This window comes from Camelus bactrianus, chromosome 5 (assembly GCF_048773025.1).
Source record: "Camelus bactrianus isolate YW-2024 breed Bactrian camel chromosome 5, ASM4877302v1, whole genome shotgun sequence".
Taxonomy (NCBI): Eukaryota; Metazoa; Chordata; class Mammalia; order Artiodactyla; family Camelidae; genus Camelus; species Camelus bactrianus.
Genome location: NC_133543.1, coordinates 51,068,870 through 51,094,773, shown reverse-complemented (window position 1 = coordinate 51,094,773; position 25,904 = coordinate 51,068,870). Strand labels below are relative to the sequence as shown.

The 25,904-nt window shown below is 37.8% G+C and overlaps 1 protein-coding gene across 1 annotated transcript in view; it reads left to right on the top strand.

The window, feature by feature from the left end:
* ABCB11 (ATP binding cassette subfamily B member 11) overlaps positions 1-25,904 on the top strand; it is a 73,467-nt gene that overhangs the window by 26,350 nt on the left and 21,213 nt on the right. The window contains exons 9-18 of the mRNA XM_010971427.3: positions 456-580; positions 1,791-1,965; positions 7,288-7,401; positions 9,444-9,554; positions 11,350-11,475; positions 13,246-13,449; positions 15,021-15,191; positions 15,689-15,890; positions 16,838-16,913; positions 20,992-21,094. Of these exons, the coding sequence (XP_010969729.2) occupies positions 456-580; positions 1,791-1,965; positions 7,288-7,401; positions 9,444-9,554; positions 11,350-11,475; positions 13,246-13,449; positions 15,021-15,191; positions 15,689-15,890; positions 16,838-16,913; positions 20,992-21,094 (1,407 nt within the window). The remainder of the gene's footprint in view (positions 1-455; positions 581-1,790; positions 1,966-7,287; positions 7,402-9,443; positions 9,555-11,349; positions 11,476-13,245; positions 13,450-15,020; positions 15,192-15,688; positions 15,891-16,837; positions 16,914-20,991; positions 21,095-25,904) is intronic.

Here is a 25,904-nt window from a genome sequence, read left to right as displayed (position 1 = left end):
TGTGTGCTCAGAACCTCTCTCTACTCTAGATTCTAAGCAATATGATGCCGCCCAGGTCTCCAGTCTCTGCGTCTGGTGTTTGTAAAGTGTGACATGGCCTTTGGCCAATAGCAATGAAATGTGATGTGGTTTGACTTGAAAACTTCATTAATATGGTGACTGTAACACTGTGGTCACGCAGAGTACCCTGTTTGGGACTTATGCTGAGAGTTTTTTTGAGGCAGACTTTTAATGGAGTCATTTTGACGTATCAGCAACCAAACAACCACGTGTGAGGCTTAACACAGATCAGAGTTGGACTAAATTCTTTCCTTGGTAAACGGCCGCTGCAGTGAGAATCTAGTATTGGATTAAACCATGCCATGTGTTTACTCTGCTAAATGAGTCACTGAGTGACAGGCTGACTTACCTCTTTACCTGGTCTTCACATTGTACTCTCTTCCTTTGGGTTTTAGAGTGTCTCCAAGTTCACCGACTACGAGTTGAAGGCCTATGCCAAGGCAGGCTCAGTGGCTGATGAAGTCATTTCATCCATCCGAACAGTGGCTGCTTTTGGTGGGGAGAAAAGAGAGGTGGAAAGGTTGGTTAATTGAGATGTCTGCCACTTTCCTGAATTTCGTTGATCCACATACTACCCTGAACCTTCCCATTTGGTATAAAATAGCTAACTCACCTTGCTATGGTGCCCTGGGAAAGCTTTTGTTCAAGAGGTAGCTAAGTGAAGTCATTAGATTGGGCAAAGTACTTACGAGAACTCCCAAGCCTTTAGCTATGTGTTTTTGAAGATGGTATAGTTAGTGGTCTTTAGAAAGCTATCTTAGTTTAGATACTTACTTCAAACTCCTGTGGTGTGTATGTACACACACGATGCCTCATACCAGTCCTAACGTTGTCTGCTCCCAGAGAGGAAAAGCCTATATGATCTAAAATATAATTCCACACATTTTTATTGGACACTTTTTATATTCAACATGTTTTATTCAGCTACTGTACTATGTGCTCTTTTTAAGTCTGTTAGGATTTCTACTGAATTGAACAATATTGAGCTTTGATACAGTATAGACCATCATTCTAGGAGATGAACTGTTCATGAAAATTGAAACCTAAATGACCAAAACAACACAGGTGTTAAAAACTTGATTTTGTTTATTTTTCTATTTATTGAGTATTTATTGAGTGCTTATCAGATGCCAGGTACTGATTTTATAAAATAACCACCAATTTAATTAAACTCTTATTTTATATGTTGTAGATCTAGTATGATGTCATTCTCAATTGCTACCAAATTCACCAAATGAGAAAGGGAATAGGATTTACAATCTCAAATTATCCTCTTTTCCTTTTTACCCCTTTTGCTACTTTTGGTTTGTGAAGTGGTTACCTTATTTCTCATGAAAAAGATTTCGATAGCATATTTCCTCCACTATGAAAGATATTATCTTTCATGTCACGTGACTTAATAAAACAACTCAAACACAAATGGTACTAGAGACCTCATGTTCAAACATTTGTGTTGAAAATTCTTTTCTCTTGGGGCAAAGTTTACCAGCACTGTCCTCATCCAAGATGTAATCAGTGAGACTTTGTTAGGTGTCATCCCTTCCACACTTCTCATTGTTGGGTTGAAATAAATTTTAAGTCACTACCCTGGAGTAATTGTTTTTTCCCCTAAAGCTATTCTGTGATTTTATAGTCATTGTCTAAAACCACTGCTTGTGGCCTGTTTTAAACATTCTAACTTGAGCTGCTGCTGCTGTTGCTGAAATAGACTCACATTTTTCTCTTCACAGGTATGAGAAAAATCTTGTGTTCGCCCAGCGTTGGGGAATTAGAAAAGGGATAGTGATGGGATTCTTTACTGGATTCATGTGGTGTCTCATCTTCTTGTGTTACGCACTGGCCTTCTGGTACGGCTCCAAACTCGTCCTGGATGACGGAGAATATACAGCAGGGACCCTCGTCCAGGTACTTTATCTTGATGACGAAGACATGATATTTCCTGCTGGTATCTCAGGAAAGTCCACTGTTAAGGCATTTTGTTTATTCTGTTAGTGTCTGAGGGAGGAAATCATCAAGGATTTGATGGAGTCCATCTGCAGAAACAAGCAATACGCGTGCCTTTTATACTAAAGGGATGCTGAGCATTTGAGTTGATGAGACTCACGATTTAATGCTTTCCAGTCAATGGAAGATTTATAGCTGTAAAACAATGATTTTTCTGACTGAGTCCAAAAGCTAATGATATGCCATGAAAATGGAAAGTCAGGGATCTCTCAACTAAAAATTAACAGCTTACGTGGTTGAACCTACTGATAGCACAAGACAGGTGCTCATGGACCTGTTTGTGAAACAAAATGAGTTACTAAAATACCAAGTCAGTAATATCCTCAACTGAACAGGTGATGCAAACATTTCTCACTTGCACTATAGCCGAGCTATCGCTAGTGCCTTTGCCACTTTAATTTTCAGTATCCTTTTAGTTCTTTCAGGAATTAATTATTGAGCATCTACTATGTGCCAGACTCATACAAAGTGCAGAGGATTCAATAGTGAGCAAAAGAAACGGGATCTTTGCCCTCATGGAATTTACAGTAATGGGGAAGATGAGCAATGGTTAAATATTCACGTAGCTGCATAATGACGAATGGTTTTACATGCCACAGAGGGACAGGGATCTTGACAGGGAATGGCAGGGTACCCAGGAGTGGCTGGGGTCAGAGAAAGCTCTTCCTCCTGCTCATGATCCTCAGACCTTTCCCCCTTAGCGTATGGCCCCTGACATTACAGCTGGATTCTTGTCATTATTCAGATTCTCAGCTGGACAGCACTTTCCCAGTCACGCTATCTGTGCCCATCCAATCTTTTATTCTCTTGCATGGCTTGCTGAACTTTTCCTCCTGAGCCCTTGAATGAAACTGAACACTTGCATTTATTTACATTGGTTCCCATCCCTTCCCACCCTCACACAGCAAGCTCCGTGAGGTCAGGGAAGTAAAACATGAAATATTTGTTTCATTCGGTCTATTAATTATTCAGTTTTACATATTAACTAAAAAAGCATGGTAGCCATTTCATATAAGATCTTTAAATAAAATATTTTGGCTCCAGATTCTAGGTAGGACAGACACCAGTTAAACAATGCAAAATACCAAAGTCTTGTATACCAGAAATTTGCTAGTTGGAAGCCTACAATTAGAGATGTGCTGCTTTGATAGAAATACATTTCCAGGGAAAATGGAATAGAAATTTCATTTGCAAATAAAAATGATTATTAGAAGTCAAGCCATAATCATTCTAAGCCATTGACTTTATTTCATTAAGAGGCATGATAATACACTAAGAATGACTTTTAAAAATTCAGCTCTTTTTTGAAAGATAAACAGCTGACATCACTTGAACTTCGTTTAAAAAATTAAATATAATACACATTGAAGTGTTTTATAAACTTTAAGGGATAGTATAGATGGAAAGTGTTACCATTATTGTAATTTAACCACTTTCTTAATAACTTTTATGTAGCTTTGCACATTTGAAAAGCCAGTGAAAGTATTGCAGGTCTAAAGTCTGACTATAAAGTCCTTTGTCTATATTGATCTAGTGAATCTTAAGAAATTTCAGCTTTACCAAATTAAAGACACCAGTAGTTAACGTGGGTTTCAGCTGCTTGTATTTGCTTGTTCTGCAGAAAGACATGCTTTGAGAAGAGACATCCTTCCTTTGATTCCTTGCCTGCAAGGAGAGTACAGAAGTGTGCACAAATAACAGTTTAGAGGGAAAAATGAACTGGTAAATTTAAAATGAAATAATACACAATTGCAGTTGGAACCACTGAATTAAAAAAAAAAACCCTTGGTAACTGTCTCTAGCAAAAATCCAATTTTGTTTCTATTAAAAGATAAACTGAGGCATATTAAAATTTTTAGGAGTTTATCTGAGCAAAAATAATTCCAGTTGGGACACCAAGCCAGAGGTGGTTAGAAGGAATGAGGTAGAAACAAAGCCAGGGAATTATTTGACTGGCTATAGCTTAAGCAGTTGCCTTATTTGGGAAAGCCTAATTGTCTGTTCATGATCAGCTGTCCTTAGATTTTGATTTCTTGACCTTGAGGCATTCAGGCTCAGCTTTTGGTTTGTTTATGCAGGCTGCTAAGGCATTAAAGCCACCTTGGTCTAATGGAATCCTTGTTTAACTCATGTAACAAGCTCTCACCTTCAAGTTTCTTGCCCATTGGATTGTGGGCTACTCTATACCTTCTGTAAATAATTCCTTCTCTCAACTGATATTTCTTGAGTACTTACTAAGCACAGACGTGGCATACTATGTTCTCTGACATTTTAATCATCGATTACTAACCTCACCCCTTACTCCTTGCAAGCCTCCACTTACACCTTAAGAAATTTTTCTTTGGGAAGACGAGAGACATCCTTTAACAGCATGATCATTGGTGATAATTCCCTTTGTTTCTTTCTCTCCTTCCTTCTCTCTCTTTCTCTTGTGCATGCACTCAGTTTTTGGCTGTGAGCAGCAAACTGTGAAAGCTGAGTTTGCATGAGCTGAGTGTTTTTAATCCACTAAGCTAATTAACAATTAGGTTAATCTAATACATTTTGTGATGCACAAAATCATTATTGGCGGCCGGGTAATTGGGCATAATGGTAAGTAGTTCACATAAATGACTGTAATTAGTATCGCTTGTACATGGACAAAAAATACACTCTGTGATCATTTAGGAAAAAAGATGAAAGGGAACAAAATGGTGCAGAAGGATGTTCTTTCATACCCTTCTTAAGTTTCAGGATGCAGTAATGAAAAAGTAAGGGCAGTAATAGAGAGGAACATTATCCAGTGTGTACGAGGCGTCAAGCGCTGAGTGAAGCATTGAATATAATTACCATGTGCAATATTCACAAGTTCATTCTGTGAATGATGCTGTTATGGTACCACTTCCAAATGAAATGGAGCCATGAGGTTGAGAAATATGTGCCAAGTAGCACACAAAGGGATTTGAACTCAAGTCTCTGTGATTCTGGGGCCTGACCCATTAACCACCGTTTTCCTGCTTCTGGATCCATCTTCCAAGGGCCCATAGATCTCCTTTTCTCCAGCATGGAACACCCACAGATAAACTGTTCCCCTGAGGTCTCTCTTGCCCTCCCTCTTCCCACACTACTGTCCACAGGGCCAAAAAGTGTGATATTTGGGGTGAGAAATGATGGTCTATGTATGCTAGCTACTGTGGTGGTGTTAAGTGTGTGCCTCTGCCGCACCCACTCTTCCCCTAAGAATCCGGAGAGAGATGTTCATTTGAGGTAATACCCGTAAAGCCAGGCTGAGCAAGGGTTTGACCCCCAAACCTCAGTTTGGGCGACTAGTGAGTCAGTCTAGAATCTAGACCAGGGGTTAACAAACTATGGCCTGCAAGCCAAATCCAGCTTGTGGCCCATTTTTATGAATAAAGTTTTATTGGAACACACCACAGTCATTTGTTTACTGTTGTCTATGACTGCTTTTGTACTATGTAGTCAAGGAACTGAACTGAGTAATTGCTTCAGAGCCCATATGGCCTAAAAGCCTAAAATCTTTACTATCTGGCCCTTTACAGCAAATGTTTACCGACCCCTAATCTAGGATGTGTGGAAGGCTTCCTTTGCTCAGGTAGGAAGACCTCTGATGAAGGTAGTCTTAACACAAATTAGACCACAAGTACCATTCTGTCTGTCCACCTTAGTACTTCCTAAGTGTGGAATCACTTCTTTCATCATCATCATCATCACTATTATTTAGGTGGCTGGTATTGGATTAATCACCTTTGCACCCATTATCTCATTTGATCCTCATAACAATCCCATGAGTTACATGCAGTCATTATCCCTGTGCTACAGATAAAGAAATTGGGGCTTGAGAGATTACACAATCCGCCTATGGGAGGAAGTATCTGCCATAACTATGGAAAAGGAACAAGAAAGACAGATGAAGAGAGAATGTCCCCTTGCATAGAGTAGGGAATTCAAGGAGAAGGGAAGAGGGGGCCCACTGTATCCTGACCTATAGAATAGAGAGGTTACTGGAGAGGGAGGAGATGGCTGACAGGCTCTGAGAAGCCCCATGGTCCAACCATAAGAAAGGAAGGAAGGAACAGAGAGGGACTCGGGGGTATTTTGCCCTGATGGGATATAATCAGTGGGAAGAAACCAGCTCATGGAAACCACTGCAGACTAGGATCATTTGATGACCTGAAAAAGATGATAGTCATGCAGGAGCTAACCTTTGTTTTAACTCAGCAAATAACTCCAGTCCTCAGTGGTCAATGAAACAGCGTCCATGTGAGTCACGGGACTAACACTCATCCTTTGGTTGAAAGGGTGGAGAGAAAGTCTTATGCTCCTCCTAGAAGCCAACATGAGGAATTGCCACTTTGCTTCTTCCTTTATAAACAGCACTGATAAAAACAGTGCTGTTGGGTAGGAACGTCTGGTGGTGATCAGGTAGCCTTCCCCTTACTCAATGAGATGACAGGTTAGTGAGTCAAAGGACAGCTTCCTCAGCTCTGCACAGGAACCTGGCCACTCCACTGTGTGCTGCAGCAGCAAATGAGCCTGGGAACTGGACAAAATGTCAGTTTAGAGCTTGGGTTCAATTCCTGCTCTACCACTTAATGCATGTTGTGACATTGGGCAAGTTAGGCAGCCTCCACCTCTGTTTCCTCTTCCGTTATAAGGATTAAATGAAATAATACAGGTAAAGCACTTAGAAACATACCTTATTATTATTGCAAGTAGTTGTATAGCAGTGGTTATCCTAATAACTACACTAGTTAGCAGTAATATAGCACTAGTAGTAGGTCTGTTTTGCATGTACCAATCTCTAGGTCAATCAAACTAATCATAGTGCCTTATTGTTTCAGCAACCCCTTAAGCAGAAAACCATTATAAGGATGTTTATGTAAGGAATCAGATTTTCCTCTCACTACTCTAACCCACTTAGTTTCCATTTGCTGCCTTGCTTAGACCTCTTACTCATTTAAAAACGTGCTCTTCTTTGTAGACTAATGATGCTCAGTCAAAAATAGCGTAGTCTTTTAAATCATAAGAGCAGAAAAATTGGAGATACTTTACAAAACAAAAACTATTCCCAGTGTTTCCAAAGAGCTATTTAGCTTTCAGCCTTCCACAGAAGAATATTTCTGAGAAATCTTTTGAGTTTACATGGATTAGCCCAAGTGACAGCAAGCACTTTAGAAATTGACAAGAACACATGAAAACTGTGGATCTCTCTTTTTGTTTCAGATTTTCCTCAGTGTCATAGTAGGAGCTTTAAATCTTGGCAATGCATCTTCCTGTTTGGAAGCCTTTGCTGCGGGGCGAGCAGCAGCCACCAGCATTTTTGAGACAATAGACCGGGTATGTAAAGGACAAAAGTAAAGGCCATTAGCGGGTTGGGCATGGGGAGAGGAATGAACTTGTGAGGAGTTTATCCTCAGTGTTACAAAGTAGGAAGGACTATCTCAATGCCCTTAATTCAGCCATACTTTATAAGTGCTGTCAAGAGTCACACCCCATTCTGAGTTGTGAATGCAAGAGTGAAATAGAACAAATAAAGCCCCTGCTCTCGTGTCATATGGGAAATAGGCAGCAAAGAGGCAGGCACATGCAAAGATAAGACAATGTTAGACTGTGTTAAGTACAATGAACGAAATAAAATAGGTCAGTGTGTTAGTGGTTGGGGTGGGGAAGGAGCCTTTAGATTTAGTGATGGTGACACCGTTACTGAGGAGGTAGTAGCTGAGCTTAGAACCAAAGGAAGTGAGTGAGTCAGCCATGCAAAGGGGGACTTGGGAGAGGAGTGATGCCTGGGAGGTGAGAAGGAGGAGGGTATTCATGGGTGAGACTCCCAGGTTGGAAAAGATCATGGTGAGTGCAGGGAACTAAAACTGTGCACACCAAGTCAGTGTGACTGAGCAGAGTGAGCCAGAGACAGGCTGGAGGGATGGGAAAGGGCCAGATCATGTAGGACTTTAAGGCCAAGTTCATAAGATTAGATTAACTTCTAAATGACAGAAAGTCTTTGTAAGTTTGTAAAGGACCCTGGTAGCTTGGCTAGCATTTTCCTGGTTAATCTGTTGAAGCACTTTGAAGGTCAAGCTAGAAAAGTCAAAATCCAAGAACACAAGGAAGAAGGTGGCAGTATGTTGTTCCTCACTGAAAAAATGCCCTGGGCTGAGTCAGAAGCCCTGGAAATCCAGAGGTGCTCTGTGAGTCCCTGAATACTAAGTAGTTATGAGACATATAACCTGCCTGAGGAAACTCCTCATCATTCTGTTTTATATTTTGGGGTTTTATTTATTAGTGTATAAAGAGACTATTGAAAACCACACAGATGTGTTGAGCCATTCAAATTCTGCCTCATTCTTAGGGTTGTTGATATGCTCAAGTAAAGTGAGTCCAAAAGGCCCCTGAAGCTATTACTAAAAATTAAGGCATTTAGAAAGGATTTTATTATCTTTACTAGAGACTACAGAAGAAGGAATTAGATGACACTGTAGCCCTAAATAAAGATACGATGAAGTTCTCTCACTAGTGTGGGAGAGGGTAGAAGGTGATTCTGGAGCATTCTGGTAGCGGCAGGTGACCCTCACGCTTGTCTGATTACCTAGTGTGGTTCAGTTCTAAATTAGGCCCGCTGCTAACAGCCATGGAGGCGAACTTCAGCGTACTAGCTGAAAGTTGTTAGTATTTGAAGCACCACATGAGGGTATTCAATTAGTTTCAATCGTCATCTACAGTAGATACTCAAATATAGGGAACTCTTGGACCCTGGCCTCACTGACTAGTTGCGTGACCTTAGGCAACATACTTAACCTCTTGAGACTCCTCTGCCTCCTCATATGAACAAATACACATAGCACCTATCTAGTTAGGTTACAGTGACAGTTATGTACATGAAAAAAGCACAGTGAAACACTTTGTACTTTGTCTTCCATGGTATCTCAATATTATAATAATCCATAATGATACCAACATATTATATTCTAATATACTAATTATAGATCAGTACTATATATTATTATATTGTCATTATGTGATAATATATCATAGTAATATACAATAAAAAGTAAATTAACATAATATTTTATATCAATTATATGCTAATTGACATGTTTTTATTTATAATTAATTATATACTAGTTATGTAAGGTTGGTTATACATGTAAATGTAATATATTAATACTATTATATAGTATCTCATTAATTTCTAAATAAATGGTAGTGAGATTATTGCTATTATTGATACATATTTAATGTGGAAGCAACTTACCTTTAGCATATCACTGCAGTGTTTTACTTGGTGGTGGTTCTGTTTTATGAGTAAATTCAAACCAAGATGGATAGTAAATGTGTGTAAGTGTTGTTGCTATAGATAGCCCTTTTATGTTTCACTCCAGAAACCCCTCATTGACTGCATGTCAGAAGACGGTTACAAGTTGGATCGAATTAAGGGTGAAATTGAATTCCATAATGTGACCTTCCACTATCCTTCCAGACCAGAGGTGAAGGTAAGTGCCAAACATTTCTCCAGGAACAACAGCATTTTCTTCTTTGATGATTCATTTCTAGAGCCACAGATTACTTGTTTTTCTGAAGCATGACTCATTTTCCAGGCAAGAAGAACAGATGCACGTTTCTCTGGAAGCGTACTCAGGTGTCTTATCATTCCTCAGGCCACAAACCACATTCCTTTGTGACAATAATATGTAAATCTAGTAACCATTTGTCCCCAAAGTTATTACAATATTATTGACCATGTTCTTTATGCTGTTTATTGTCCACATGTCTTATTTATTTCATAACTGCAGATTTGTGCCTCTTAATTGCCTTCATTTATTTCCCCTGTGGGCAACCACCCGTTTGTTCTCTGTTAAAATTTTGTTTTGTCTGTTTGTTCTGTTTTTTAGATTCCACATATAAGTGAGATCATACTGTAGTTTTCTTTCTGTCTGACTTATTTCACTTAGTATAATACTCTCTAGAGTCATCTGTATTGTCACAAATGGCAAGATTTAATTTTTTATGGCTAAGTAGTATTCCATTGTATATATCTACCACATCTTCTTTATCTGTTCATCTACTGATGGACACTTAGGTTGCTTTTATGTCTTGCCTATTATAAATAATTCAGCAATGAACATTGGAGTGCAAGTATCTTTCCAAATTAGTTTCCTGTTTTCTTCTGGTAGATACAAAGAAATGAAATTGCTGGAATTTCTATTTTTAATTTTTGAGGAAACTTCATACTGTTTTCCATAGTTAGCCACTGTTTTTTAATGATATTTCTGTTATCCCTGCAGAACTCAATCCCATGCAACTTAATTCTAATACTACACACCTGTAATGTAGGTATATATATACATACATACATACATACGTACATCATACATATATACTTATATATTAAACATAGGTACATATTCTGATAACATTTCCAAAGTATAAATTTTTTCTTTTTTTTTAATTTAGATATAATCAGTTTACAATGTTGTGTCAATTTCTGGTATACAGCACAATTCTTCAGTCATACATGAATATACATATATTTATTTTCATATTCATTTTCACTATAAACTACTACAAATATTGAATATATTTCCCTGTGCTATACAGTATAAACTTGTTTCTCTATTTTATATATACCAGTCAGTATCTGCAAGTCTTGAACTCCCAGTTTATGAAGTATGTTTCTGATTACTGTTTTATATCACATATGAACATTAAATGTCATAGCATGTATATAAGTGCTTTGTGAAATGTAAATCACAAGATAGTACTTAGTATAGATTTCTGAGTGGATGGCTAAAACTTCCTTTATAGTATCTATTCAGAACCAGCTTATAATAGCTGTTCAACAAATACTGATTGAGTTGAAATACATTTACTTACTGTCTACTCTCAGTACCAATAGTTTGTTTTAATAAAATCTTCTTCTTTTACTGCTAAGGGGCTTTCTTCCCTAAACTAATTGAAACAGTCTCCTTGAGGTATTCTGGCATGTCAGAAATGTTTTAAATTAGATTCTGGAACATACTGTTCTAAGTGGGCCTGGTTTATTTACTTCAACAGTGTTACTGCACATCATTTTATTTGTTGGCTACAGTTATTGGTTTATTACTCAGTGTACTGAATGCTTATACTTCATCCTAGGCACCGTTTGCTAATTTTTCCAGTTATTGCTGGATATCCATGGCTACTGCTTTGAGGGCATAAGTAAATACACATACTGTGTTGTCACAAAGCATCCTAACCTGTAGCCTAATTGCTGACAATCTGAGTATTATTTTTCTCTTTTCTCTGCAGATTTTAAGTAACCTCAGCATGGTCGTTAAATCAGGGGAAATGACGGCTCTGGTAGGATCCAGTGGAGCTGGGAAAAGCACAGCACTGCAGCTCATTCAGCGATTCTACGACCCCAGTGAAGGCATGGTCTGTGTCTCCTAGAAATTTCTTAACACATGGGAATAGGAGTTTGCAAATGGTGATATATTGGTCAAACACAGAGACCTAGCATACACCGAGACCATCCTGACATCTGCATTGCTGACTTAACATTTTTGATTGAATCAACAAGATTAATTCCCTTCATGGTGGCTGTGTTTGATGAATAACTAGTCCATTTGCTCAGTGATGTCACTGAATGTGCAGATACATTCAAAATGGTATTGTTGCCTCTTCAGTGAGGGAACACTTCCATTTCTTTCTTTGAAGTATAACAAAATTATTGTTCCCTAAAGTTCTCCAAATGCTAAGTATAGGAAAGCTTACATGGCCAGAATGAGCAGAAAATAGCTCTTGATTATTGCTTTGAGAAGTTAAGTTTAAAAAACAAAAGTACATAGTTTTATAAGCAACTTAGTCTCTTTCTCCTTGTATTTATCTGACATAGACAAAAATGAAAAAAATAAATATTAATAATTGCTATTTATCACATATTATATGTCAAGTACTTTATAAAAATGATTACTTATTTTCACAATGGCCTCCAAAGATAAATATGCTCATTTTACAAATGAAGAAACAGAGAGTCAGAGAGATTGAGACTTGCTCCAGATTTGAACCCAGACCTGTTGGATGCCAAAGGCTATGCTGTTTTCACTCTGTCTCAGAACCATTCCTGTCAACATCTCCTTGATGCCTGGAGATGGGATCATTTGATTGTATGTTAAATTACTTTCACACAATGAGTTCTCTATAACGCATGTACTGTTACAGTGATATGGCAAAAGAGTTTTCCTTTTTCACACTTTATTCTCTGATTGTATATTCTTTGCTACATACCACCGCAACTACACTCTCAAAATATAGAAATCATGGTTTCTTGATGTAAAATTTTCATGTTTTTATTACTAGTAATATTGTTTACTTATCTTTCTTATAGTTTCAATTGCTTTTGAACAGCAAAGTGTCATTTGATCAATCTGGCCAGAAAGTGAGGTTTTTCTCTAAAACATATATACAAGATAAGGATCATTGCTTATTTTCATGGTATCTTTTTTTTTCAATTGAAGTACCATCAATTACAATGTGTCAATTTCTAGTGTACAGCACAATGTCCTCGTCATGTATATACATACATGTATTTGTTTTCATATTCTTTTTCATTAAAGGTTATTATAAGATATTGAACATAGTTCCCTTGTGCTGCACTGAAGAAACTTCATGGTATCTTTTTAAGTTCATTTTGGTCAAGTAAAAATGTAGTAATAGCGAGGAGGGTATAGCTCAGTGGTAGAGTGCATGCATAGCATGCACTCAAGGTCCTGGGTTCAATCCCCAGTACAATCACTCAATCCATATATACATGCATACCAACCTAATTACCTCCCCCCACAAACAAGCAAACAAAAAATCAAAAGACAGAAATACTCAAAGTATGGTGAATAACTGACTCTACTCTTTATTGAGGAAATAAAAACTTTTATATTCCTGGCCCAATCATGTTAAACTAAGTTATGTTTTGTGTTTCTACATAACCTTTATGTTAGATGTGTTTCTACAATGAACTGTCCTACAGCTGTACTTGATTTTAATTTATATTGTCATCCTTATATTAACAACCACACTATAAGAGGAATTGTTTCTATTGCAATCTTGTCAGTCTCTATTTTTCCTCCCCATAGGTCAGTACAGCATAACAGTATGATTCAGAACCCTGAAGGATCCCAAGAGATGTGATGCTGTGTTCTCGTTCTCTAGGTGACTTTGGATGGCCATGACATTCGCTCTCTTAACATTCAGTGGCTTAGAGCTCAGATTGGGATAGTGGAGCAAGAGCCGGTTCTGTTTTCCACCACCATTGCAGAAAACATTCGCTATGGCAGAAAAGATGCAACGATGGAAGATATAGTCCGCGCTGCCAAGGAAGCCAATGCCTACAGCTTCATCATGGACCTGCCACAGGTACCCCTGGCCTGTCACTCCAGAGGGAAACCCGGAAGTCAGAGAAGGAAAACAGTTACACAGTAATAAGAACTTCTTTTTATTTTACTTGTGCATTATTAAATTCTTAATTTTGTGTTTTAATTTTATGCCTGGAAGCATACATTGAGTTTCCCCTTTTGTCTGCAAATATATTGTTGTTAATATACTAAAAAGTCTACCATACTGGGGGACTTTCTTTTAAAAGCTCCATTTGACATAGGTATAATTTCCTTATTCTATTAAGCACCTATCTAAGCAAATAATAAATTTGTCATGTGGCAATAACTTACACAATGCTTTTGATGTCTACCATTGTCATTGTTCTTTAACTTTCTTGGGCTTAGGCAACTAATATTGTGTTCCCGGTACTGTATCTTACATTTTCAAAATTTCCTCATTTATCTTCATTTTATGCAGCAGCAACAACAAAACCCAAATCCCTATTACCGTATTTTTATGGATTTTGTGGCCAATGGTCTCCTAAGTCAAAGATGAGTTATTATTACTAGTTAACACATATATCATGCTTACTACGTACCAGGCACTGTTCTAATTACTTTACATTATTCATTCATCTAACCCTCACAATTATCCTGTCAGGCAGCTACTATTATTAATCGCCATCTGCAGATGGAGAATTGAGGTTCCGAGAGGTCAGATCACTTGCTCCAGGCAGGAGAGTCAAGGTTCACATCCAGCTGGTCTGGCTCGAGAGTCGGTGGTCTAGAATACTTTCTATTCAGCCTTCTAAATTACTTGTGTGAATGAGATTACAGCTGTGAGTATGAGATACAGTCAAGTGGTTAAAAAGTATAAAGCTTTAGAATCAGACTGCCTCCATATGAATCCCAGCTTCTCCACTTGCAAGCTTTAAGAACGTGGGCAAGTTACTTTGCCCCTCAGACCCCAGCATTTCCTTATCTATCAACTGAGAACAGCAGTGCCTACCTCATGGGCCATCTGTGAGGACTAAATGAGATGGTATGTGTAAGGAACTCAGATCTATGCTTCCTACATGGTAGGTGCTCAACTCATGTTGGCTCATAAATAATAAGCAAGATAAGGGTCTGAAAACAATGCCTTATTGTGAGATTCCAGTGTAAGACAGGCAAGATACTCAGTAGCTATTTGCTGTCCGTGCTAATGATTATAAAGCTTCTTTGACCTTTCATGCATAATGTATAGACAGCTTTAGTATTGTGTTTTGTTGTGTTGTCTAGCTTGAGAAAAGAGAGAAGGATTTGATACATGCTTTAATCCTCTAAAATGGATTTTTCAGGACCTTGATCAACTTTTACTGGTGTGGAAACATTTTGTTTGAAGTTCAGCTAAAGAGGAACATTTTTACAGCCCAGAATGGAAGAATATCAATATCTTTATTTTACTTGTATATTGATTGTACAATAACCTGTTTCAGGAAAAGGGTATTTCTTTCACTGAAAAGTGGGCCTGGGAAAATTCATGCTTGAGGAGGAAGCTAGAAAGACCCTAGTAATAGATCAGTCAGGATCTATTCTTTCTCTTTGTTATCAGTGTCACTTTCTTCCTAGCAATTTGACACTCTTGTTGGAGAAGGAGGAGGCCAGATGAGTGGTGGCCAGAAACAAAGAATAGCCATTGCTAGAGCCCTCGTCCGAAACCCAAAGATCCTGCTATTGGACATGGCCACCTCAGCGCTGGACAATGAGAGTGAAGCCATGGTACAAGAAGCACTGAGTAAGGTTTGTTGAAAGTCTGAGTTCCTTTTATAGGTCCGTGTGAAAATTTTTGAGCTTCTGTAGGAAAGGCAGCTGTGGAGAGAGGAGAGATAGACAGAAGGAGAGACAGAGAAGGACTACATGGGTCCGTGTATCTGACTGTTTAGAAAATACTGGCTGACCACGATGTTCCTCACAATCAAATAGGAGATATTATGATTTGCTTCCAAAAGCTGCACAGGTAAAATCTGAAATCTTATTAAGTCTGACTTATAATATGTGATTTTTTGAAATTACCATTTTCGTCTTTAGCTGTTGATCAATAGCAGCAACCAGACCAACATGTGATGGTGCTTATTGGCCATAAGGAAGTATGCTGGCATTTCCTAATGTCTACATAGCCTATAGAAGGGTTTTCCCAGGGGCCAAGGCTCTGCCTTCTTTGTGGATTCTGAGACTGTCCAGATAATGTCAGCTCTGTCTTACAGTCTCGTTTAACAGTGCACTGTACCTTCTTACAGATTCAGCACGGGCATACAATCATTTCTGTTGCTCATCGCCTCTCCACGGTCAGAGCTGCAGACATCATTATTGGTTTTGAACACGGTACAGCAGTGGAAAGAGGAACCCACGAAGAACTGTTAGAAAGGAAAGGCGTTTACTTCACTCTTATGACTTTGCAAAGTCAAGGAGATCAAGACTTTAATGAAAAAGACATAAAGGGCAAGTGCCTTTTCCATTATGCTTGTACAGTATATTTAATTATTAGCATTTATAGTGTTTTTTTGATTTCTATGCATTTTAATATACGGTGTCTTATTTGTTCTTCTCAAAGCCCTGGGAGACGTTGTATAGATGTTAAAGGAAAGAACGGAAGCTCAGGAGGTTTAGTTACTGATCAACTCAGAGAGCTAAATATAACCCAGGTCTTCTGTGGAAGAACCTCCAATTCCATCCCCTTTTTTCCCTCATTCTTTGCAGATACAAGGGGCTTCCTGGAGTGTCCTGCACTCAGTAGGAGCTCTCTTCTTGTTGGTTGAGCGAATTGATCAATGACTGAAAAGTTTTATGCTTATTTTCACTAGCATGGATGGATACTTCAGGTCCTTGTGTGCCTTCTCTTTTTCAATCTGAATTTTCAGATTTGGTGGTTTACCCCAACATACGTTATAGCCAGTCATGCTCAACTTTCTCTACCATATCACATCTGGATTTGTGAACCCCACAGGGTAATATGACAGTATACATTTAACACATGTGATTTACTCTGAAAAGCTTTTTTTAAAATTTGGTGAGTCTACCTTTTTTTTTTTTTTTTTTTTTTTTTTGGCCACCTCTAGCAGGGCCTCTTACAAGTTTTTTTGTGATTTATATTGGCTCTAGTTCTAGGATATCTTTTTCTATGGTGATAATACATAGGCTATCCCACAGTTCAGAAGAATCAATCTTGCTGAGTATCTCGAAAATTTTTTGTTAGAATGTGCTGGACAAGTGCTGAGTTTTATTTATTGCAGTAAAGTGAATGGAATGTTTTAGACATAGTATCAGACATAGACATAGACATATCAGACATAGTAATGATACACTAGGCCAATATGGGAAATAATTTTATTTTGATGTGGTTCTGTGTATCATACACACTAAGGAATCACTCGTGTTGTGTTGAACAGGAAAAGATGAAACTGAAGATGCCTTTCTTGAGAGAAAACAGACCTTTAGCAGAGGGAGCTACCAGGCTAGCCTAAGGTAAGTGCAAGCCATGAGCAGATTTTAAAGTTTTCCAGTGTTCTTAGGAGCCCTCCACAGCCATGGTCCTCGGGTGATGTCTCAGGTCCAGCGAGGGGAGCCCTTAAGCACAGTCCCAGGGCTTGTGTAATATGAACATGCAAAAGAATCCTTGGCTGCTGTATTGACATTTCTGTCTCCAGTTCATAGAGATTTCTTGTTTAAATTTCGCTTCTCATTTTATGGAGGATAGAGGTCATGGTAAAGACACTCAGTAGTGAAAATGTTTATTGAGCTTAGAATGAGGATTTAAAAAAAAACCTGTGTTTAGACTTGTCTCCCAAAGCTAACTGTAGTATGAAACACTGTCTTAAACGAAGGTCAAATTCATACCTTTAACTCCATTCTTTAATTCAGTTTCCACTCAATAGGTTACAAATATTTCTGCTCCCCAAGTTACCTATCCAAATTCAAATCATTCTTTAACTAGTTGAAATAAGATGTGTTGTCTAATGTTTAAAGAGAATTTTCCTAAACATGAACTTTTTTTTTCTGAATCAATATATGGGTATGCACTTCCAAAACGTATTTTTAGAGTATGTTATTACAAGATTATAAATTTAGTTTTTCATTCTGGTTTAAGAGTTTCAAAGAAATTAGTTCCTTTAAGAGTCTGTATATTAAGAAGAATTCTTCCCAGGAGTAATTGTACTTGTGAAAATGTTATTTGAGATCTTTTTTTCTTAAGGTGGGAGACTATTTGTAGGCAATAGGCTGACAGAATATTTCTCTACCATGGCCTACTATGCCTAGAACATTTAATTCAAGGCTGTACTCTGAACAAAGGCTCAGTTTAGGACTTGCTCATTCAAGATAGCTAATTATCTATTGAGAAATGCTGAAAGAGGCTTAAAATATAATATTCAGGTAACAACTCCAAGTAGTTCAAACACAGATTTGTGTATTTTTAATATTCAAAGAATAGTACACTGAGCTTATTCTTCTTTTTGAGAACAAGTCTGTTCAGAAAAAATTTCAAGAAATGCTAGTTTCATTGAATTTTTTTAATTTGGAAAGTAGTAAAGCAATAGCTTCAAGTTTCTCTGTAAAGTAAAAGCTATTACAAATTGCCAAAATTGTTAGGCAAATTTTATAGACACCTGACATTATGTTTAACCAGGCTTTTCTGATTGGAAGAAAAAATATTAAGTTAAAAAGTCCATTAGAATCACAATCTGAAGATACCCACTAACTTCTTAACTATAGAGAATGACTAGGCAGCTCTTAATCACTAAGTTAAAGGTTGCAAAGAGATGTACCTCATGGTCATGTCAACAAGAAAATAAACATTTTCTTAATTTTTTAAATGAACAAAATTCTTCCCATTCTAAGTAGTTTACTTACAGTTTACTAGTAGGACCAGATAACCATTTTTAATATAAACATTTCCTATTTGGCTGTTAGTTCTCACAAATTCTACATTTTGATGAGTAGCAGGAGAAACCCAGATATACAACCTATAAACAGAAAGTAGCTATTAACCTCCTGGAGAGAAAGATTTATAAGTTGAGTAAGAAGGTTTGTTAAAAATAAAAGATCTATTAGCAAACACAATAAGATATTTTTAAAGATGACTAACTAAAATGTTAGTTTGTATCTTATTTCCTTGGCTTCAGTCTTTCTGATGGCTAAGTCCTTCTTTGCGTTCAAGAACAATTTAATGGATGAGAGTAATTAACTTTCTAAATAATAATGTTGGGAGAGAGGGCATATATTCCCAAATTAGCTGCCTTTTTTTGTGTGGTGAGAAGTGGTACGCAGCTTCTGAGGAAGGAAGTGGCAGGTGTTAGAGGTTTCTGAAAAACAGTGTGATAGAAATCTAACTCTGGTGTTTATGGTAGACCAGAGGGGACAGGTAGGGCACCTGCCTCGCATCCTTACTGTTCATGGTCTCATTAGGGCAGCTTATACTAGACAGGTAGAATGGTGTGGGGAACGGCAAAAGAGATTTAAGAAATAAAAGATTGAAGTAGGAGAAGTTTGAGGGGACAGGGATCTAGGTCTTCCATGCTCAGAGCTGGGAAGGAGGTAGTCAACTGTATTTTGACACTCTCTCTTTCTCCACATACCCCTCCCTTGGCTTCAAATGCTCTGAATTTCTTTGTAAGCCCGTAACCTGAAGTCTCAGCCCCATCATGTACTCTTCTCTCTCTAGCTGACACCTACTTGTTCCTCACACCTTCAGGAGATGACATCTCGACCTTAGTTACCTAACTTAAAGAAAGGACTCTATTTCTATAGAGTTTCAGGCCATGTGGGAGGGAATGTGGGTGTCCCAGAGGTCAGTTTGGTAGCAGGGAGTCTAAGTGAGGTATGGTTCCATGCCTGATCGTGATGAGACTTGGCAACAGTTTGAATGAGCAAGAGCAAGAAAGAGGGAGGACTTGAGATAAATGCACCTGGTTGAACCTGAGTGACTAAGAGGATGGCAATGCCATCAACAGACCATGCAAGCAAATTAGAGTGAGGAAGCTGATGTGTCTTCTCAAGAAGGCTGGATGAGCACAGATCACTGGCAGGCACCACCTTGGTATTTATTTTAGTCTGACTTCACTTGGATGCAGATGATACAGAGAGACTTGTGAATGGCTCCTTCTGGATCACACTAACACAGCTGATGCAGTTCTCCTGCCTCTAACATCTCTCTTTACACTGTATTTCTTCAGACTACGTGCTTTGATAACGTAACGTCCATTCTCTCAAGTCTTCAGGATTGCCTGTATCACTTAAGACTCTGCAAATGTCTAAAAACATAAGACAATCTGGTTTAATCTTTAAAAGGGAAAAAATAAGTTTACAAAACTAAATAGTCCAAGGATGCTTTAGCTTCAGACAAAGCTGGGGCTTCAATGATTTGTCTGGGATACATACCATTTCTCCCTCTTCCCTTCTCAGCTCTACTTTTTTTCAGTATTGGCTTCGTTTTTCAGGGAGTTTCTTTCCTTGGGGTCTTGGTGTAATTGACAGCCGCTTCCAGTGTTACATACTTTCGAGTTTAACCTAGAGGAGAATAGGCATCTCCTTCCCAGACATCTCAGGGAAAAAACAAAACAACCCGAATCAATCACTTCCTGTATCTGCCGTATACTAAGTGTGTGTAACTGGTAACCCTGTCTCCATGCTCCTCCTTCTATTGTTCTTTCAATCAGCAGTGCTCTTCCCACTAGCCTACAAATACCCAGATCCTACCTTCACCGTCTTCTCCATGAAGCCTTTCATGATAACATCTGACCTACATTCCTTTTTCCTTTAAATTTCCGTACTCTTTATTTAAACCTGCCTTGTAGCACTTACCACATTCTTCCTTGTATCAGGGTTGAGAACATGCATAGCTAAAAGATTTTAGTCTCCTTGAGGGAGAAATCTGTAATTGACCAGTCTTTGTATGCCCCACTGCACCTGGCGTTGGTTTCCATGTTGTAGGTGCACAATAAACTTCTGTTGAACGAATGAATGCACACATCAAGCTAAATTATATTTCAGTAAGGTATTTGTTAATTAAATCTATCCCTAGGGGCAGTACCTAGCCTGGAGAAAGTCTCATTAGGGTCCCTGTTTCCTCCTACTAGTCCATTTGTATCCAGTGGTATTATGCTAAAGCAAACAACAGGGACAGAGAAGGAAAGAGGGAGAGAAAGAGAGATATAAAAACTGCAACCTACAACCAGAAGGGAGGTAACAGTGATGGACCATTGCCATTATAGCAGTTAACAGAACCCTGTGAGTTTGGAATGGATTTGAGTCTTGGACCTTTTTTTTAGTGGACTTGTGGAACAACTTGGCCCCCCTTTTCTTACTCCTGCCTTGGGTATACTTTGAATCAGGGTTTAGCTTGGTACCCACGGCAGCCAAACTGATTAGCTTTGCCCTAAGAATAGCTCTATCAAACGTGATCAGAAAGCTCCCTTATCTGGTTACCATGTGACATAGCAAACATTTCTGTTCATTTCACGCAAGTGATGTAAACTTGGAACGAATTGAGTCCTATTCCAACCTGCCCACAATCTGCAGACTAATTCACCTTTCTGTTTATTTACAGAGCTTCCATCCGGCAACGCTCCAAGTCTCAGCTTTCTTACCTGGGACATGAACCTCCGTTAGGCGTTGTAGATCATAAGTCTACTTATGAAGAAGACAAAAAGGTCAGGCACCAGTCGCTCATGGGGGAATGGAAGAAGTCTCTCTAGGAGACTACCATATGCCCTTTAAACCTAGAATATGGGTTTTCAAGGCCTTTGTCTAGTATTGTTTCACTAAGTCAAACTAAATGGGAGAAGCCTTTAGGACCTGATGAAAACTCTAAATTTTACATAATATTTTAAAGAAACACGAATTAATTAAATACTTTTAAGGGTACATGGTGACTAAGACTGAACTAATTAAGGATTAATTTGATAGTTCTTAGATGAACCATTTTAATAAATACAGGCAAATTACATGTACTTAGCAGATTATTTGATTATGTAGTTATCCTTTTAAAATTTTTAAGAATATCTGAAAACTTTTTTCAAAATTTTAATTCTTCTTAAGATCAACAGAACTATTTGATATACAGTTTACCACAAATTTTAAATTAACGGGGACTGATTAGGTTTCATGGACATTTGTTTATTTCCTGCAATTTTATAATCATTGTTTTAGGGGCATTTAAAATTAACACTATTAATTCTAACATCATTCAAAACAACATAAACAGGAAAGAGATAGAAGAAATCAACACATGTAACAATATAAAACTTTCTTCATCAGAATCCATTGCTGTTGTGGGTGCAGTCTAATTTTCACATAAGGTGACCATCCCTCCTCCTGAAAGCATTTCTTCATCACTGAACTTCATTTTCCACCCCTGATAGCCTCATTTTCGATTCCCCCATTATTCTTCATTTGAATCTTCATGGCAGTTTTCTTATTGAGCCTTATTTCTGTTGTCTTATCCTATTTCTAAATTATAAGCTGCTTAAAGTTCATGACTACATATTATTTGTGTTTATATCGACTTGGGCACCTTGCTTTGCCCTAAGAATAGCTTTGTCAAACCTAGCTGGAAGCTACCTTCTCTGGTTACCATGTGACCTAGCAAACATTTCTGTTTATTTGACACATGAAAACTTAGAACCAGTTGAGTCCTGTTCCAGCCTGCCCACAATCTACAGACTCTTCCATCTTTCTGTTTACTTACAGAGCTGCACCAATAGGACATCAAGAGATTTTAAAACTAGGATGAAAAATTGAATTTTCACAATGATATAAAGCCCTAACCACAAGATTTATTGAAGCAAATGAGTCAGAGAATACTTTAATTACAAGCACATCCATTATGCATAATGTCATTTCAAATTGTCTTTAAAATCTTTCAGAATGAGAATCCATTTTGGAAGTAATTAGAAACATTGATTCGCAATGCCAAACTTGGAATAAAGTACTGCTTATGATCTTATGACTATGATAGAAGGATTATTAAGGTTCTCTTTTGGTTTTAATACATTAATAATGAATAAATAGAGGTCTCAATATCTAGTAGAGTTGGTTTAAATAAATTTAATAGAAGAACACTTTGTCTCAGAAGCAGCAGGATGAAGGCAGTGAGAGAAAACATATTTAGCAGGCATGATTGCTTATGCATCTTGCCCTTAAGTACTTAACCCCTCTTCTTCCAAGAGGTCTAGAAATAGATACTTCATTTGCATCCATGGTGTTGCCACTCGTAACTACAAGATGCATTATGGAAGGGGTTTAGTAAGCTTCAAGGAGAAAGAATCAAACATAACAGCACCAATCATATTCAATTTTTGCATTTTAATTTTTTCCCTTAGTTTCTGGGTAGATATTTGACAACTAAAGCAAGAGAGTGAGAAAGGAAGGAAAAGAAAATCTGATTTTGTTGTTATTGTTGAAGCTGGTAAATGTCTCAGCATAGCTGACAGTCAGATTCCCTAGAGATCAGGTTCCCAGTGTTCTTATGAGGCAGGGAAAACCTCAGAAGGGAGTTATTGAAATAAAAGGAAACCTAAATCAAATACAGAGATTAGTTTTAGAGACATAAAAATGTTCCATATAATATTCTACTTATCAGCATTGTCAATTAGAATGGAACAATTAAACTCAATTAAATGTAAACAAGTGTAATTTTAAAATTTTGAGACTTTAATTTGACTTTTTAATTTTAAAAAGATGGCACTTTATATTCTGTCTCTAATTAAGGGAGGAAAAGAAGAAAGGGCAAAATTCACAGGGAAGCCAACGTGGTTTTGCTAAAGTTCTAAGAAAAAAAGATCGTATGCTTATATTACTACTGCTCATTTGTATGATAATTATATTAGTCTTTTGATTTAAAAATTAAGTATCTTTAAAAGGGAAAACAGAATCAGGGTTGATAAATTAAACTTACAGACTTTCTAATCCAAGTAAATTTTAAAGTATTTTAAACATTTGGGTTATTCTAATCCCAAGTACAATTTAATGTATTTTAATAGTTAACTAAGTTCTGCAAGATCAAGCACTGGCAAAACCTTTTTTTTTTCTTCTCATTTGGATGAAGTTCTAACCTTACCTTCTGTTAATTGGGAGATTTTTTATCTTGTGTTGCAATGCAAAAGGCTTACTTACATAAAGGAGTTATCTCCACCTTGTGGTCTCTTCAAGTTTCAACTCTGAAAACTTAGAAGAGAGGGTTTCAAAAGTTGGTGCTTCTGAACTCTAAGTGGGGCATCTGAAATCTCATCTCATATTTAGCTGGTGACAAAGTTAAGACTACAGCCTGTTTTTTCTTGCTTTCCAAGCTATGCTCTTGGCTCTCATAAATGGAGTCAGATCGTAGTTCTAATGCTGATAAAATTAAGTTTAGGATTAGGGGAAACCTGCAAGCTAGAGGTTCCAGTCTCTGATATCTAGGCATCTCTTTTAGGGAAACTGAAAAACAACGTAGATTATATATGAGATCGAGTCAAGGTTAAATATTGGAAACCCATCACTTCATCTCAGCTAACAGATCTTATGGATACAGATCTTAAACATTGGTTAAGAGATAGGACAGAGACAGGATCTATAAAGATGACTATCGGTACTTGATCATTTGGAGTCCCTGCTTCTTGGTCATAGTTACTGTTTTTTATCATCATATCTGAAGGTCATGCTTAAGGCAGGAGACCCCTATGGATTGGCACAAAGAAATCAGTGTAACAAAGTATAGAAATCAGGACTTAAGACTTAAGTTGGAAGTTATATTTTCACCTGATCTACGCAAGGAGATGGAAGGAAGAAAGGAAACTGGAAAAAGCCCAGTGTCTAGCATTGAACCAGTATTTTTTTTCAATAAATGTTTTGTTGCATATATGCACCGTGGGCATAAAAGCCTCATTCATTCTTTCATCCAGTAAACATTGATTGCACACCTGCCATGTGCCAGGTATTGTGTTAAGGATGCAAAGAAGAACAGGAGCCACTGTCCTCCCTGCGCTGGAGCTGCCAGAGGAATATTTCTTTACATGAGATGAACACATGAGCACTGTGCAACTTGACATTGCCACAGCAGAGTCACGAACTCTGCAGTGAGGAAGCATATATAAACTTTTATAATCTTTTCTCTCTCTGTGAGTTACTGATTTTCTGTGAATTTATTATTATTACGTTATCTTTAGCTTTATAGCTTTTTTTGGTAAGTAAATTTGTCTTTAGCTTTGTAAAATCCCAGAGGAAAAAACCCTTCTGTACATAATGACTTTAATTGTATTTTGTTTTCTTTTATTATTCTCTTTTAGCAATATCACATAAAAGTCAATCAAAAGTCAGTTACTCAGGGATAGATTTCCTAGTTTCTGCATCATTCAGTCTTGATAGCTGCATCTTTGGGGAGGTTGGGGGATAGTTTCCTTTAAAGTCAAACTTTCAGTGAAAAGGGACAAAAGAAAATTATTCAAAATAAATTTTGCTTCTTGTTAGTTTATCTTGGAATGATAACTACTGGATGAAAGGTACTTTATATTGTTTTTAAATGTCTTCGGTTTTGCTGTTACAGTTTAGGGATCCCTTCAGGTATCAGAAGACCAGGGAAACTTCTATCGTATCAGGCTGAGGATGAACCATCCGTGGGGCTGTGGTTCTAGGACATGTTGGAGTTTAATGTCCTAGATGGTATAGCACAGCTGACACTTTCAAAACATACAAACATGGAATCTAAGACATTTAGTTCTGGAAGGGATTTTGGAGATTGTATACTGCTGAGGAGCTCACAACTAGGCTTTGTCACCAGAATTACCTGAGGAGTATTTTGTAAAACACAGATTCACATTCGGCTTATGAAATTAGAATTTCTGCTGCAGGGACCCAGGTATCCGTGTTTTTAATCATCAGCCCATGTAAGCCTGGTATATATCCAGATGTGGACACCAAGAACTGCCTAAAACTGTAGAGGATCTGATATTTTGCTCGATTGCAAGCTATCAAGTTAATCTAACACAATTTCATGGATGCTGGCAGAATACAAAAGAGCCCTGTGTCAAGACAAAAGAGCTTATCACTCATAGCCAGAGCAGGAGCCAGAGGACAGTATTTGCACTAGTTCCTCAGTGCAACCCTGCTTCTTGTAGGTTGATGCAAAGAGAGCCAGCTGATACCAGCAAATAAAGTAGGGGCAGGTTGTTACAGGGGAGGAATCCTGGGCTTGGAGAACCTGACGTGTTTATAATGGGCAGTAAGGCCATCTGCCTTTTTCTTGGGTTGGAGACACTCTCTCTGTCCTCCAAGGCTATATGCTATACAAACATCCTTGAAAAAATAGCCTAAACACAGGTTGTCAATGCCTCTTGTCACAAGATGTGCAGAAATGTAAGAGACCCATAAAGAATTGTCTCCCCCAAACAACTTAGTCCAGCTCTCCCATTTTCAGAATGAGGTAACTGTACCCCCAGAGAGCTGTGGTGCTTGGTGATGTATTCCACTGGTGGCCACATGGGG